Consider the following 17,443-nt stretch of genomic DNA (forward strand, 5'->3'; position numbering starts at 1 on the left):
CATGCGCGTTCGGCTCATTCATTGATGGTTGCCCCAAACACGCCACGCCCCCCGCGCGCGCAGGGAAAGGCGTAGCTTCGGCCGCCACTATTTATCGGTCGCCGGGAGCAGCTTTCGAACTTTCCCTTTCCCATCCACAGTTTCGCCATCTCTGGACGCTGGCCGTTCTCTGCTCTCTCTTCCCCACCCATATAAGTACCAGAATTATTGGCAGCACGCAGCGTTTGGGCAGGTAACTCCGCCTTTCCTATCTTGCTGGGTAAAAAAGTTGGCGGCTGTTTTGAGCTGGCATCTTAGGGAAATTGCTGTGCTTTAAAACTAGCTCCACATTATTATTATTATTATTATTATTATTATTATTATTATTATTATTATTTATTGCACAACCTAGTCTTCCTCCTAACTGGATAAGGGGAGCCCAGGAAGCTTGCGAGGAAAGAGCCAAAGAACCTTTTTAGAAAAGCGGAGCTGCGTTTGCAGCCTCGTTGCCCCCTCCCTCAACATCAGAGGATCCAGTTTCTTGCCTAGTATACTGGAATCCTGAATCTTGTATGAAGCTGCCCAGCTTTTACCGAGCCTTTGTGAATAAACTTGAACAGTCAATAGGCTATGTTTAGTTCAGTTGCAGAGCCACAGTGGGTTTATTTTGTATTCTGTTTTTACCTTCTGCCTGCTTCCTCCCCCCTCCATAACCTTTATTCCTAAGGAAAGTTCCTTCCTGTGACAGCTGATGTGTGTATGTCTGCCAGCCTCAGGGTTACAGAATCTCCACCTACCTAGACACTTGGTATTCAGGCTACTGGGAGTTGAGGATCGCAGTTTGTAGTGACCACACACTCTTCTGAGGTCTGGGAGAGTCTCTGAGATATTGATGGACACTGGCTCAATACCTTTTTTAAAAGTACCTGCTTTAGCGTGTTCCAGTTTTAAATATACAGTGGTACCTCGGGTTAAGTACTTAATTCGTTCTGGAGGTCCACTCTTAACTGTTCTTAACCTGAAGCACCACTTTTGCTAATGGGGCCTCCCGCTGCCGCCGCGCCACCGGAGCACGGTTTCTGTTTTCAGCCTGAAGCAAAGTTCTTAACCCGAAGAACTTTGGGTTCTTCTGGGTTTATTTCTGGGTTAGCGGAGTCTGTAACCCGAAGCGTATGTAACCTGAAGTGTATGTAACCCAAGGTATCAGTGTGTGTGTGTGTGTGTGTGTGTGTACACATACAGTGGTACCTCGGGTTACATACGCTTCAGCTTACATTCACTTCAGATTAAGAATGGACAAATTAAGCACTTAACCTGAGGTACCACTGTATATATCTCTGTGTGTGTGTGAGTGTGTATTAAGACCCCCTCGCTGAAGAAAGTTGCAAAAATTAAGTTTCACCCCTTAAAATGACACTCCCTTCAAAGCCCTACTTTGATCTATTTACCTGTCTAAATTGAGGACGGAGTTACAACTCCCACGATCCCTGTCAATTGGCCATGTTACCTGGGATTGATGGGGCAGGTGGGCTGTCTGTTGGCTATGCTTGATGTAAATGGATATTTGGGAAAACATTTCATTTTCTTGAAATACCCTTTCCTTCCTCCTCCTCCTCCAACAATCCCTCATTTTCTCACCCGCTCACCCTCAAGCTGAGTGAGTGGCTGTTGAGAACATGTGAAGAGTGTTAGAGCCCAGAAGAGGAGTTCATCTCCGTGTAGACTGAGATTTGCTGAAGTTGTCAACCAACTAATGGACTAGTTGTCTAGGTGCAAGTTCTAGTGTGGAGGTACATGAAAGGTGAGATTATGTCGTGTGAAATTTAAGTGCTCTGGTAAAGAGGTGCTCTGTTGAGTATTTTGTTGGAGAGCTTTGCTATAAAGTGAGGTTTTCAAGTTGTGGTTTATATATTTGAGCAGAGTTTATATACTATTAGTGAGATATAAGAAAGGGCACAGCTACTATTTGTTAGAATTCCTGCTCCATGATTGCAGTCATGGGATTGTTGTCTATCACATGATGGTGTATGTTTTCATTCCACAGAGTGGGAAGTGACGGAGACAGGATGTTTGTGTTACTGTGTTCCGTGAAGTGGGGCTATTGTCCTTTGTTCTTTTTCTCTTTGCTGTCTGATGCTAGAGAGAGAGGGAGCCATGTTGCCGTTTATTTACATACAAGGCATTTATTTACAAGTAAGGCAAAAAGGTAAAGGGACCCTTGACCATTAGGTCCAGTCATGACCGACTCTGGGGTTGCGGCACTCATCTCGCTTTATTGGCCGAGGGAGCCGGCGTACAGCTTCCGGGTCATGTGGCCAGCATGACTAAGCCGCTTCTGGTGAACCAGAGCAGCACACAGAAACTCCATTTACCTTCCCTCCGGAGCGGTACCTATTTATCTACTTGCAGTTTGACATGCTTTCGAACTGCTAAGTTGGCAGGAGCAGGGACCAGGCAACGGGAGCTCACCCCGTCGCGCGGATTCGAACCGCCGACCTTCTGATCCGCAAGTCCTAGGCTCTGTGCTTTAACCCACAGCACCACCCGCTTCCCGCAAATAAAGTAGATTAGCCAAAATGCTGAGTTGCTGAGGTCTGTTACGCAAGCTGCGAAGACTGCGGATCCCTAAGTGTGCCGGTGTCTGTTGGCATCGGTCGCTGTGATGTTCAGGCAGAAGAAAGCTTTTGAAGCTCCTGAACGATCGACCAAGAGGAAGAGAACATGCCAGTCGGGCCTGTGTCTCTACCAGGGTCCTACTCGAGTGTAGGCTGAACTCCTGACACTATTTCCCTCTCTTTTCCTGAAGTTCCAGGAAGAGAACCACCATGGCTGCTGAGAACCTCAGGAAGAGGCTTCAGGAGGAAGTGACTTGTTGCATTTGCCTCGACTTCTTCACTGATCCTGTTACTTTAGAGTGTGAGCACAGCTTCTGCTCCGCCTGCATTGCCCAGTGTCGGGGGGAATCTTCTGCCAACGCCCTCTGCCCTCTGTGTAAAAGGGCCATCCGGGCAACAAAGTCCAAGCCGAACAAGCAGCTGGGCAACTTTGCCGAGATAGCCAAGCAGCTGAGAGATCAGGAGAGGGAGGAGGCTGAAGGGAGGCGGTTCTGCGGGAGACACGGGGAGCCCCTGAAACTCTTCTGCAAGGATGACCAAGTCCCCATCTGTGTGGTGTGTGACTGGTCCAAGGAGCACAAAGGACATGAAGTGGTTCCCAAGGAGGAGGCTGCCCAAGAGTACAGGGTAGGTTAAGGTTACCAGATTTTTTTCAATGAATCCAGGGACACTTTTCTTTTCTTCTCTTTTTTAAAAAAAATATTTTTATTAAACAATTTCAGCATAACAAATTATCAGTCCAAATAATCAATTACATTATTTTCCCCCCTTCTCTCCCCCCCCCCCGGACTTCCCTCAGCTCCCCTCTCTGGTTTCTTTGCACATATTGTTCTCTGCATGTTAAAAAATTGCCTTGCCTTATCTGTCATGTGTTCAACTAATAAATTTGTGGATGTTTATTCAAAACCTGCCAAGGAGTCCAGGCCATTTTGTTGTCTTTTAGGTAATTTGTAAAGAGTTCACAATTGTCTTTATCACGCAGTTTGTATGTCAATTTGGCCAATTCCGCATAGCTCATCAGTTTTTCTTGCCACTGTTCTTTCGATGGAATTTCCCCGTTCTTCCATCCTTGTGCTAACAAGATTCTTGCCGCTGTTGTAGCATACATAAATAAGTTCTTTATTTTTTTGGCAGGGCAGGTCTTGTCCTACAATCCCTAACAAAAATGCTTCTGGGTTTTTTTTACAAGTGTCATTTTAAACATTTTTTTTCAATTCATTATATATCATTTCCCATTTTTTTAAAAAAACTTCTCTGCATTCCCACCACATATGATAAAAGTACCTTCTTTTTCTTTACATTTCCAACAAATGTTTGACCCGGTTTTGTGCATTTTTGCTGTTTGTACTGGTGTTATATACTATCTCTACTTCATTTTCATATAATTTTCTTTCAAAAGAGAATGTTCTGTAAATTTCAGATCTACCTTCCACAATTTTCCCCAGTCCTCAAATTGTATATTGTGTCCTATATCTTGTGCAATCCGGGGACACTTTTCAACTTCCTACTAAACAGATGGATTTTGTCAGGGGACTGATTTGTAAATCCGGGAACTGTCCCCAGGAAACGGGGACTTCTGTTAACCTTAGGGTAGGTGGGACACTGTTTCAGGGAGATGTAAACAGGGCACACTTTGTGTTTGTGGACAGGCAGTAAAATTGGAACGCTCTTTGGAGAGTAGCAGTGGAGAGGTTTGCCATTGCCCCGGTTCCAAACAGTCCTGAGTATGTTCAGGGACACCAATTGGTGACTGACTGTCACAGACTGGCTCTATACAGAGGAACTAGCTGGGGAATCCCTAAGCAGGCACGTCCAACAGGTAGATCACTGGCTCCCCCCAGAGAAGCTCAACAACTTTGGCTCCCCTAAATAAAAGCTCAACACATTAGCCCTGCACCCCTAAAAAATGGGCCTTCCTTCTCCCTACAGAAAGCTCAACAACTTTGACCTGAACCCCCCAAAAGGGGGTAGATCACTGCCAGCTTTTAACTCTGTGAGTAGATCGCAGTCTCTTGTGAGCTGGCCACGCCTGCCCTAAGGGAAGAAGGATCAGAGCCTGGGGGTGGCCATGTGACAACCATGAGTGGTCACAGGGAGCAGACTGGGATGAGGAGGTGTTGGAAGCTGGAGGGGAAACGGGGCTTAGTGGGCAGGGAGAGTCTGTGGCAGATAATGTCCAGAATCAGAGCAGGAGCGGAGGGGGACAGAAGGCAGAGAATGAAGCAGGCTGCTGAAAAGTCACAAGTGTCTCCCTCCCCCCTGCTGCGACAAGCTCCCCCTCACCCCTTCTCTCCCAGAACCAGAAGAGGGCTGAAATGAGCATAGCAGTGGAAGGCGGCAGGCAGGCACAGTCTCTGATTGCTTGGGGAAAGCCCTGTAGAGGAGGGGACTTAGACAACTGTGGGAGGTGGGCACTTTCAGTCTTGGCAACTGATCCATGGGGCAAGACCTACCGGGAATGAGCTGCTGGGCTCATTAGACCTGACACTCAGCCAAGTTCGTGCATCCAGTAAAATAGATCCAGGGGTGAGGAAATTGGGGCTCCCTCCAGATGTTACTGAACTACAACTCCCATCAGCCCCTGCCATTACGGCCAGTGGTCAGGGAGGATGCAAGCTGTAGCTGAGCAATGTTTGTAGGGCTGAAAATTAGCCACTCCTGAAGTAAAGCCCCAGAAGGAAATTGGGAAGCAAGGAGCAGAGTGAATGGAGCTTCCATTGAAACAGTAGTGACTTATTTCTTTCTTTTCCCCCCTATAATTTTTATTAAATTTCTGTTTTACATTTTAGAATATTTATTTAAACAACCTTAAAATATCAATGACTTCCCTTCTCTTTCCATGGTTCATTTTACAAAACATAAATCCATGCATATTTTATATACAGTGGTACCTCAGGTTAAGTACTTAATTCATTCCAGAGGTACGTACTTAACCTGAAACTGTTCTTAATCTGAAGCACCACTTTAGCTAATGGGGCCTCCTGCTGCTGCCGCGCCGCTGGAGCACAATTTCTGTTCTCATCCTGAAGCAAGTACTTAACCCAAAGTAATATTTCTGGATTAGCGGAGTCTGTAACCTGAAGCATATGTAACCTGAGGTACCACTGTAAACCAAACCATTCAGTAGTCCATTATTACATCCATCAAAACTGATTTACACTGTTGAATTTATCTTAATGCTGCCCAAGTTTTCAAATAAACACAATTTTCCTCCATATATTCAGTAAACATTTTCCAATCTTCTTTAAACATATGTTCTTCTTGTTCACTTGTTCTATAAGTTAGGTCTGCAAGTTGCGCATAATCCATCAGCTTAAGTTGCCATTCTTCTTTAGTTGGGACCTCGCTCGATTTCCATTTTTTGGCTAACGAAACACGGGCCGCAGTAGTGGCATACGTAAATAACCTTTTTTTGACCCCTAGGAATTTCCATCTGAATTACCCCCAACCCAAAGGACTCTGTTTATTTTTGGAAAAGCACTTTTAAACATTTTTTATCATAGAATCATAGAGTTGGAAGAGACCACAAGGGCCATCGAGTCCAACCCCCTGCCAAGCAGGAAACACCATCAGAGCACTCCTGACATATGGTTGTCAAGCCTCTGCTTAAAGACCTCCAAAGAAGGAGACTCCACCACACTCCTTGGCAGCAAATTCCACTGTCGAACAGCTCTTACTGTCAGGAAGTTCTTCCTAATGTTTAGGTGGAATCTTCTTTCTTGTAGTTTGGATCCATTGCTCCGTGTCCGCTTCTCTGGAGCAGCAGAAAACAACCTTTCTCCCTCCTCTATGTGACATCATTTTATATATTTGAACATGGCTATCATATCACCCCTTACCCTCCTCTTCTCCAGGCTAAACATGTCCAGCTTCCTTAGCCGTTCCTCATAAGGCATCGTTTCCAGGCCTTTGACCATTTTGGTTGCCCTCCTCTGGACACGTTCCAGTTTGTCAGTGTCCTTCTTGAACTGTGGTGCCCAGAACTGGACACAGTACTCCAGGTGAGGTCTGACCAGAGCAGAATACAGTGGCACTATTACTTCCCTTGATCTATACTCCTATTGATGCAGGCCAGAATTGCATTGGCTTTTTTAGCTGCCGCGTCACACTGTTGACTCATGTCAAGTTTGTGGTCAATCAAGACTCCTAGATCCTTTTCACATGTACTGCTCTCAAGCCAGGTGTCACCCATCTTGTATTTGTGCCTCTCATTTTTTTTTGCCCAAGTGCAATACTTTACATTTCTCCCTGTTAAAATTCATCTTGTTTGTTTTTGCCCAGTTCTCTAATCTGTCAAGGTCAATTTGAAGTGTGATCCTGTCCTCTGGGGTCTTAGCCACCCCTCCCAGTTTGGTGTCATCTGCAAATTTGATCAGGATGCCCTTTATGGAACAATAGTGACTTTTTCCAAACCCGCTCTAACACGATTTCTCGCCCTCCTCTCCAGGATCACGTCTGCAGCTTGCTGGAAGTGATGAGGAAGCAGCGAGATGAGATACTGGTGCATATATTGAATACAGAAAAGGAAAGCCAAGACCTGCTTGTATGTGTCTCTTTTCACCAGGAACTTGTGGAACTGTTATTTTAAGCGCCGTGTGCCACCAGGAGTTGCCTAGTGTATCCTGAGCTCTCAGAAAGCCCCTTGGGGATGCTCTGACTTCCTAGAATGCCCTAGAAAGCTATTGAGCCTTGGGAGCATAGCTGAATGTTGTGGTTCCCTAAAGGTGGATCATGCACCACAATGCGATCCATAAATGGATTTTTTTTGGGGGGTGAAGGGGCAGGAGGGAATACCAACAATGCATGCCACCCTGATCTCTTGGAAGACGAGACGGGATGGAAAATGTTGTAAATACAGTGGTACCTCTGGTTGCGAACAGGATCTGTTCCGGAGGCCCATTCGCAACATGAAAAGCCCGCAACCTGAAGCGCTGTATCTGCACAGGTGCGCAGTGTGATTTGGTGCTTGTGTGCATGCGCAAAGTGCGATTTAGCGCTTCTGCGTGAGTGGCGAAACCCGGAAGTAACCCTTTCCGGTACTTCTGGGTCGCCGCGGACCGCAACCTGAACAAACGTATCATGAAGCACACGTAACATGATGTAGGACTGCAGATGTCTGATTTTGCTTTATATTTTTATTATTACCTTCATACCCCAGGTTTCCTCCAAGAAAACTCAGGGTGGCATATTTGCCATAGCTGTCAACCGTCCCTTATTTGGCGGGAAACTCCCTTATCCCAGTGCCGTGTCCCGCTGCTGTCCCTTATTGATGATGTCACTTAAATTTCCCGGGTTTCATGGTCGGGAGGGAAGCAGCGGCTCAGGGTCCTCCGCCGAGAGAGAGAGAGCGTGCTGGCGCCATCGTCCTGGCGCAAGGAGTTCCATCGGCCCTGCCCCGCTACGAGAGAGGGGGTGAGGGAGAGAGACTCTCGCCCATGCCGCCCGCGAGCCCGGAGGCGGCAGCGGTGGTGGCAGCTGAGGAGGCGGCCTGAGGGAGGAGGAAGAGGAGGGGATGGGGAGGGACGCAGAAGGCCAATACGTTTCCGAGCACAATTCAAAGTGTTGGTGTTGACCTTTAAAGCCCTAAATGGCCTCGGCCCAGTATACTGAAGGAGCGTCTCCACCCCCATCGTTCTGCCCGGACACTGAGGTCCAGCGCCGAGGGCCTCCTGGCAGTTCCCTCATTGCGAGAAGCAAAGCTACAGGGAACCAGGCAGAGGGCCTTCTCAGTAGTGGCGCCTCCCCTGTGGAACGCCCTCCCATCAGATGTCAAAGCGATAAACAACTACCTGACATTCAGAAGACATCTTAAGGCAGCCCTGTTTGGGGAAGTTTTTAATGTATGACATATTAGTGTATTTTTGGTTTTTGTGGAAGCCGCCCAGAGTGGCTGGGGAAACCCAGCCAGATGGGCGGGGTACAAATAATAAATTATTATTATTATATTCAGCGGCCGCCGCAGCATCGCAACCACCTCATGCCGGATTGACAGATGCTGTCAATCCTACCAATGTATGTAACTCTTTACAACAGCAAAATCCCTTATTTTGGCTGCTGATCCCTTATTTTCAAAGCTGTAAGTTGACAGCTATGCATATTTGCATTTCTTAGGTTAGAGACAGTGGCTGGCCCAAGGGCAACCAGTGAGCATTATGGCTGGGTGGGGTGGGTGGGATTTGAACCCTGGTCCCTCAGGTCCCCTAGTCGAACTCTCTAACCACCACACCGCACCGGCTCCCCTCTCTCTCCACCTGCTGCAGAAACGGATAGAATCCGAGCGGGAGAAGATGACGGTGGGGGTCAAGCAGCTGTACCACATTATCAAAAAGCAGCTGGGCTTCATTGTGGCACAGATGGAGTGGGCCAAGAAGGAGATTGTGACAAAGAGGGATGAGCAGATGGCCAAACTCTCCCAGGACCTCTCATCCCTGGGCAGCAGCATCCAAGAGATGGAGCAGACATCTCGGCTGCCTGTGAGTGACTTCCTGCAGGTAAGATGGCTGGCTGCATTTCCCCCCAGTACAGTTATACCTGAGAAGTCGAACAGAATCCGTTCCGGAAGTCCGTTCGACTTCCAAAGCACAGCTTCTGAATGGCTGCAGCTTCTGCAGCCAATCGGAAGCCCTGTTTGACATTCGGCTTCCGAAAGAACGTTCGAAAACTGCAACACCCACTTCCGGTTTTCGATCATTTGGGAGCCAGAACGTTCAACTCCCAAGGCGTTCGGGAGCCGAGGCATGATTATAGTGTTGTACAGTGGTACCTCAGGTTACATACGCTTCAGGTTACAGACTCCACTAACCCAGAAATAGTGCTTCAGGTTAAGAACTTTGCTTCAGGATGAGAACAGAAATCGCGCAGCAGCGGGAGGCCCCATTAGCTAAAGTGGTGCTTCAGGTTAAGAACAGTTTCAGGTTAAGTACGGACCTCCGGAACGAATTAAGTACTTAACCTGAGGTACCACTGTATACAGAATAAAGCTGGGGGAAGAAGTAGTCGTGGGGGGGGGGATGGGGAGAAGATTGCCCCCCCCCCTTTAACCTTTTCCAACTCAACAATATCCTTTTTTGAGTTGAGGTGACCAGAACTTTATACAGGACTCCAAATGCAGTCGTACCACAGATTTGTATAAGGCATGAGTAGGCAAACTAAGGCCCGGGGGCCGGATCCAGCCGAATCGCCTTCTTAATTGGGCTCGCGGATGGTCCAGGAATCAGCGTGTTTCTACATGAGTAGAATGTGTCCTTTTATTTAAAATGCATCTCTGGGTTATTTGTGGGGCATAGGAATTTGTTCATTTCCCCCCCTTCAAAATATGGTCCGGCCCCCCACAAGGTCTGAGGGACAGTGGACCGGCCCCCTGCTGAAAACGTCTGCTGACCCCTGGTATAAGGGCATGCATTAGGGTATTGGCAGTTTTAGTTTTCTTTCCCAGCGATTCTTAGCTAGAAATTTTAAACCCCAATGCATCCTTACCCCAGGGGGCATTCAATTTCTGTGGGGGTCTCCTTAGCAGCCTGCGGCAGGGCACTCATTTCCCTCTTCTCCCTCTCCCCACTCTAGGACGTTGCAGGCACCTTGCAAAGGTAAGTGGGTCCCCTTCATTCTGTTTCACATTTGGTTAATCTTGGGAGACTTTGCACAATAGGGGAAGTTGCTGCTGCAGCGCCGTTTAACCTGTTCCTTCCCCAGTTGTATTTGTACCTGGCTCAGCTCTTCCAAAGGACCACCCAGATTTGCACAGGGAAGAAGGTGGCGGTGAAGGAATCTCCTCTACCTTTTAATGTCACTTGTCGAACGTCAATCGGCTTGTCCTTAAAGGGGCGGCACTTCCTGTGAGAGGTGGATGATCTGTTGGACTATTCTTGGGATGGTGTGGGATGAACTTATTGGCAAAACCTATTTGGTGTTTCGCAACTTTCTGACTAGTTGCAGGACCTAGCAGAGTAAAAGCAGAATCCACGGAAGCAATTGGTGACTTGGCTGCAGACAGGATAGACGAAGCAGGAACCAGGAACTTGTAGTTAGGTGTTTATTATATATAATGGACTATTTACAGGAACAGAACACGGATCTTTTGCTAGCTCTCTCTGACACGACTCACAACTCCTACACTGACACAGAACTCTGAACACTGAACCAACATATTCCAGTTAGTAGGCCATTAATTATCACTCCCTTGAGAGAGCTTGACCAATCAGGGAGCTCTCTCCATGTCTCTGTTATCACCAGGCAGACTTACTCCTTCAGATTGCCTTCTGGCTGTCTGCAAACCTTAATTGACTCTGTGTGAGTAGCTGCACGTACACAGTTTCCCAACAGAATTTTAGATAGTCTTGAAGCCCAGCTGTTTATTATGGTGTCTTCTTCTCCACTAAGCAGCCCGCAAGGCAGGAAGGGTGGAGTGTGACCTACAGTACAAAAATGACCCAAATTGTGCCAGTTTTCTGTCCCTGTGGGTCGGGCTTCTTGGTGTTCACCTTCCTTCCTTCCTTCCTTCCTTCCTTCCTTCCTTCCTTCCTTCCTTCCTTCCTCTGTCCATTTCTCTTTTTTCCTGCCACTGTGATTATTAATCTATCCAGATAAAGCGATAAATCATTATTATATACTCTTTTTCTCTCTCTTCAGGAGCAAGGAGGTCAAGTTTAAAAACGTAGCCACTTTCCCTCCAAAACTAAAATGGAAAACTTGGGAGTTTTGGGACGTCACTGCCATTTTGCAGAAGTTCACAGAGAAATTCAAAGGTATCGGAAGGGTTTTGGGTGGGGAGTCGGCTGCCAGGCAAAGGGGGAGGGTGGGATTGGTGTGGGAATGAGGCTTTGTAGGAGATTTCTCTCAGATGCAGGGGAGCTCAGGCAACAGTGAGGAGGCCATCTTTTATTTCTACCAGAAGCCCAGCTTCCTGCCTCTGGAAGTAACTGCTTCCTAGGGCATTGTTGCCTTGCAGCAGAGGAGCACAGAGAAGGCCTAAGGAAGTCTGGATTCTTCTCTCCTGTCAGCCCCTCGATGAAAGAATGAAGGCCCTGCATTGTCAGCTAGGAACCTGGAAATGGCAGAGTTATAAAGCCATAACACACACATACACCTTAACCAGACTCGAATTGAAGGTGACTGGATTTCATGGGCAAGCCAGGATCCATCCTATAGACTTTTGGCGTTGGAAGGCACCCCAAAGCACTGTTCAGTTGAATATTTATTTATTCACTTAATTTCCTTTAGGAATCGCTTCTCATAAAGCTTCCCAAAGCAATTTCACAAGAAAAACATATACAGACTGGCTTATCCACACCTCCTCTTCTTCTGCCGCTTCCGTCACGCTCCTGGGGGCGGAAAACGACTCTTTAGTGCTCAATCGGAGCTAACAGGAAATTGGGTTTTCCCCAGATTGCCAAAATCTACTGGTACCACATTCCCGATAGGTGGTCCTGCAACTTTTGATTAAAAGCCCTCTTAACAAAAGGGGGGGAGTCTATCGGTTACTGGTTTTTACACATGGGGTGGTTTTCTGTTCATCTGAAGCACTCCTTTGATCTCACTCCTCCATTTTCTTCTACAGGCAATCTGATATCTGGATATTCACTGCGTAAAGGTAAATTTCAGGCAGCAAAAGGTGGTGTTGAGGTACCTCTCAATAGCTGACCACCTATTTCTTTGTTCACTCCCTTTAAATCCAGGGTGGGAAACTGGATCGAGAAGTAGCCACAGAGTGTTTGTTGTGGGGGAGGAAGGGAAAGGAGAATGTGAGCCGCTTTGAGACTCCTTCGGGTAGTGATAAAGTGGGATATCAATTCCAAACTCTTCCTCTTCTTCTCTTCTTCCGCAGCGAAAGTGTCTCTGAACCCAGCCACAGCTCATCCTCGGCTCATCGTATCCGAGGACCTGAGAAGTTTGGCGCTGGCAGAAAGGCCGCAGGGCCTTCCTCCCGGCGCTGGCCGATTTGAGCGCTGGCCGTGCGCTCAGTGCCGGGAGTCCTTCAGCTCCGGCAGAAGCTACTGGGAAGTCGAAGTGAGGAACGAGGGCGCCTGGGCTCTGGGCATCTCCAAACCGCTTGTGGTGGTCAGGAAGGACGCACAGCCTTCCCCGGAAGCCGGCGTCTGGGCTATTGGGAGGTGGGAGGGTCAGTACAGAGCTGTTGTCCCTCCGCATTACCCTTTCCTGTATCCGAGCAGGGAGCCCCAAAGAATACGAGTGGCCCTGAATCTGGATGCCCAACAGGTGGCTTTTTTTGATGCTGAGGCAGCAAGCCTGCTCCACACTTTCTCCTTAGCCGAATCCTCGTCCGACACCTTCTGCCCCTTCTTTTGGATCTGGAAAAAATCCCATCTCCAACTCTGCCCGTGAGAAAGGCGTGCAGCCTCTCTTGTTGATCTATTTTCTGCTCCTTCCCTCCGGCTGCTCCCAATCCAAGCTAACAACAAACCTCCAGACCAAAAGGCTGGCTATTCTTCCACACTCTGCGGTTCTGTTTTTGCACAAAACAGAAGCTGCCTTTCTTTGAAATCGGTGTAAATGCTTTTTAATGTTCGATTTTATCTTACAGAATGAGCAGCCTTGGAGGTTTCTTTAGAACCATGGGAAGTTTTATATATATATTCTTAACACACAAATAAAAAGAATAAAGGGTCGTTACTCCCAAGGTGGCCTGAGCTTTATTTGTTGTGGAAAGTCCAGGATCTGAAGCTTTTCTGTGGCTAAATGTTTTTGACTGTAAGAGCTGTTTGACAGTGGAGCGGTCTCCCTTTGGAGGTTGTGGGTTCTCCTTCTTTGGAGATTTTTAAGCAGAGGTTAGATGGCCATCTGTCCTGGATGCTCTAGCTGTAAAAGGTAAAGGTAAAGGTACCCCTGCCCGTACGGGCCAGTCTTGACAGACTCTAGGGTTGTGCGCCCATCTCACTCAAAGAGGCCGGGGGCCAGCGCTGTCCGCAGACACTTCCGGGTCACGTGGCCAGCGTGACATCGCTGCTCTGGCGAGCCAGAGCCGCACACGGAAACGCCGTTTACCTTCCCGCTAGTAAGCGGTCCCTATTTATCTACTTGCACTTAAGAGTGCCTTCGAACTGCTAGGTTGGCAGGCGCTGGGACCGAACAACGGGAGCGCACCCCGCCGCGGGGATTCGAACCGCCGACCTTTCGATTGGCAAGCCCTAGGCGCTGAGGCTTTTACCCACAGCGCCACCCGCGTCCCCTATGCTTTAGCTGAGATTCCTGTAATTCAAGGGGTCGGACTAGAGGACCCTAGGAGATCTCTTCAAACTCAACACTTCTGTGATTTTATTATTCCTTGGTGGGTAGATCCTTGGCGTATTTACATGAAATTGCAAAAAAAAAAAAGAAAGAGTGTTGGAACTCTGAGCCACATCTGCAACTTGTTTTTGCATGCAAGCAATGATGGCTGTCAACGGCGACAAAGGATTCTTTGCAGCGAAGCTTCCCTATATTCTGAGTTCGCTGTTTCTTTGGAAACGAAAGGTGAACAAATTTCTCCAGTGTGGCAGCGAGGCATTTTTAGAGCTGTGGAGGTAAGAGGATAAGCCAGTGTGGCTAGTAGCCTTTGATAGCAATAACCACCATAATTTTTTCCATTGGTCTTTTTATTTTTAATTTATTTATTTATTTTGCTTTAAACAAATACAGATAAATATAAACAACCAAAATTACAAAACAAAAATCCTTAACAATAATAATAATGGAAAAGGTGAAAAAACTACAAAAAATATCAAAATACATGGCATAGAACATAAGCCATTATGGGAAAGAAAAAGGAAAGAAGGAGGGGGGGGGAGAAAAAAAGGGGGGGATGAGCCAAAACACAAGAAGGCTCATCTATTGTATGCTTCCGTCAAGGTCACAACAGATCATTATTCTTTTTTTTTATTTTTTTAATGTTACTCAGTTTTAATCTGTTCCAATGAAACAGGTTTCCTGTTTTAGCTGAGATTCCATCATCATCATCATCATCATCATCATTTATTTATTTATTTATTTATTTATTTCTATTCCGCCCATCTGGGTGGCTCCCAACTGAATGTTAAAAACACAATACAGCATCAAACATTAAAAACTTCCCTGAACAGGGCTGCCTTCAGATGTCTTCTGAAAGTCAGATAGTTGTTTATTTCCTTGACATCTGATGGGAGGGCATTCATTATTATTATCAATTCTCTCTATCTGCATTCCATAGAATCCCTCATCTTGGTATCAGGGAACATTTCCCTGTGCCATATCATTCTAAACATAACCAGGTCTTTCTTGGTGAACCCTTAGGGGATAAGGGTCCATTCATCTTTTTAAGCCATCCAAGTTAGTGACCAACACTGGGGAATGACGTACTTTAACCATGCACAGTACTAAGAAGTACCATATTTTTAAGTGTATAAGACGTAGGATTTTTTATTAAGAAATATTGTTTAAAATTTGGGGTCGTCTTAGACGGGTAGTGCATAGGGGGGGTGGGCGATTGTCATAGCTGTCAACGTTTCCCATTTTTAAAGGGAAATTCCCTTATTCCAAATAGGATTTCTCGCAAGAAAATGGAAAAGTTGACAGCTATGCCGATTGTTGGCAGCCGTGAGTAGGAGATACACAGCGGTGATTGGGCGGGTGATTGGTGTTAGGATATTTCCGTTCCACCTTAAAAGAGAGCAGGATGTTTGTGTCACAGCCTGCGCATTTCCTGTTTCACAGGATGTTTCTGTTGTGTCTTTGTTTTCGTTTCTCTCTCTCTCTGCCAGAGACACTGAAGCAGGCAGTCATGTTTTCTCTTTGTTCTGACCAACGCTGAATAAAGTTGTAAATATGCTCTCCTGACTGCATCTTTCGCTGTGTGCATTATCTGCTGATAGAGCGTGCACGGCTCTGGAATGTGGCAAGCTATTTCTGGAGCTCGTGTCCCGGGGCGGGGCCTGAAGCCTCACAGGGAATGCTGCGCTCTGCTGCCCAGGAGGATTCTCCTGTGTGGGTGTCTGAAGGCCCTGCTCCTTCCTGCCACTTACCATCTGGCCCGGGGCGGGGCCTGAAGCCCCACAAGGACTGCTGCTGCGCTCTGCTGCCCAGGAGGACTCTCCTGTGTGGGTGTCTGAGGGCCCTGCTCCTTCCTGCCGCTTACCATCTGGCCTGGGGCGGGGCCTGAAGCTGCTGCGCTCTGCTGCCCAGGAGGACTCTCCTGTGTGGGTGTCTGAGGGCCCTGCTCCTTCCTGCCACTCACCATCTGGCCCGGGGCGGGGCCTGAAGCCTCACAGGGAATGCTGCGCTGCCAGATGGTAAGTGGCAGGAAGGAGCAGGGCCCTCAGACACCCACACAGGAGAATCCTCCTGGGCAGCAGAGCGCAGCAGTCCCTGTGAGGCTCGGGCCAGATGGTGAGTGGCAGGAAGGAGCAGGGCCCTCAGACACCCACGCAGGAGAATCCAAAATGGTCAAAAGCCTGGAAATGATGCCTTATGAGGAACGGTTAAGGGAGCTGGGCATGTTTAGCCTGGAGAAGAGGAAGTTAAGGGGTGATATGATAGCCATGTTCAAATATATAAAAGGATATCACATAGAGGAGGGAGAAAGGTTGTTTTCTGCTGCTCCAGAGAAGCGGACACGGAGCAATGGATCCAAACTACAAGAAAGAAGATTCCACCTAAACATTAGGAAGAACTTCCTGACAGTAAGAGCTGTTCGACAGTGGAATTTGCTGCCAAGGAGTGTGGTGGAGTCTCCTTCTTTGGAGGTCTTTAAGCAGAGGCTTGACAACCATATGTCAGGAGTGCTCTGATGGTGTTTCCTGCTTGGCAGGGGGTTGGACTCGATGGCCCTTGTGGTCTCTTCCAACTCTACGATTCTATGATTCTATGATTCTATGAATGTTTATTTAAATCCTGCCATCAAGTCTATCGACTTTCTTTGTTTCTGCAAGTACAGTGGTACCTCAGGTTAAGTACTTAATTCGTTCCAGAGGTCCGTTCTTAACCTGAAACACCACTTTAGCTAATGGGGCCTCCTGCTGCCTCCACACAATTTGTGTTCTCATCCTGAAGCAAAGTTCTTAACTCGAGGTGGTATTTCTGGGTTAGCGGAGACTGTAACCTGAAGCGTATGTAACCTGAAGCGTATGTAACCCAAGGTACCACTGTATAATATAAATGGTTCCCATTCTTTTTCCACCGGGTGACCTTTTTTTCAACAACTTTGGGGGCACCTGCGGATCTTTGCACCCCCGTGCCGCATATGCTTATATATTCTTAATAATAATTTTTTATATGCCTGTTGTCTTTGTCCTGGAGTTTTCTTGGCAGGGATACACCTAAGCCCGTTCTGCCCCTTTCCGTGGCATCTTTATGACACTTTGGGGCTGCTTCCAGGTTTGGCGCCATGTGTGATTGTGCATCATTCAGTAATTGGTTGTTACCTGTGCTACATCTTCTGGTAGTGGATGCTCATAGTTTAATTGTGCTGTATGAAGAAATACTCTTTTGCCTGACCTGGCCCTGTGAGTTAAACCACAGAGCCTAGGACTTGCCGATCAGAAGGTCAGCGGTTCGAATCCCTGCAACGGGGTGAGCTCCTGTTGCTCGGTCCCTGCTCCTGCCAACCTAGCAGTTCAAAAGCACGTCAAACCACAAGTAGATAAATAGGTACCACTCTGGCAGGAAGGTAAACGGCGTTTCCATGCGCTGCTCTGGTTTGCCAGAAGCAGCTTAGTCTTGCTGGCCACATGACCCTGAAGCTGTACGCGGCTCCCTCGGCCAATAAAGCAAGAAGAGCGCCGCAACCCCAGAGTAGGCCACAATTGGACCTAATGGTCAGTGGTCCCTTTACCTTTAATCCTCTAATGTTCTGCTTCATTTGATCCCCATGAGTTCCAGTA

The 17,443-nt window shown here is 47.5% G+C and overlaps 2 protein-coding genes across 3 annotated transcripts in view; one reads left to right on the top strand and one right to left on the bottom strand.

Annotated features, from left to right (window-relative positions):
* Positions 1-16,386, bottom strand: part of LOC310670718 (macrophage mannose receptor 1-like) — a 225,773-nt gene extending 209,387 nt beyond the window's left edge. The window contains exon 1 of the mRNA XM_083426422.1: positions 16,217-16,386. The gene's annotated coding sequence lies outside the window, so the exon portion shown is untranslated. The remainder of the gene's footprint in view (positions 1-16,216) is intronic.
* LOC310670598 (zinc finger protein RFP-like) lies at positions 138-13,230 on the top strand. Of its 2 annotated transcripts, none has more exons than XM_083426172.1 (8): positions 138-232; positions 2,786-3,221; positions 7,042-7,137; positions 8,855-9,085; positions 10,158-10,180; positions 11,223-11,338; positions 12,151-12,183; positions 12,418-13,230. In XM_083426172.1, the coding sequence occupies exons 2-8, from the start codon at positions 2,805-2,807 to the stop codon at positions 12,933-12,935; spliced, it is 1,434 nt and encodes a 477-aa protein (XP_083282298.1). In that variant the 5' UTR covers positions 138-232; positions 2,786-2,804; the 3' UTR covers positions 12,936-13,230. The 2 variants fall into 2 exon arrangements, with proteins under 2 accessions (XP_083282298.1, XP_083282299.1); XM_083426173.1 differs by having other exon boundaries at positions 153-232; positions 2,792-3,221.
* Positions 16,387-17,443: the final 1,057 nt, after the last annotated feature.

This window comes from Podarcis tiliguerta, assembly GCF_965153285.1.
Source record: "Podarcis tiliguerta genome assembly, chromosome: 2".
NCBI lineage: Eukaryota > Metazoa > Chordata > Lepidosauria > Squamata > Lacertidae > Podarcis > Podarcis tiliguerta.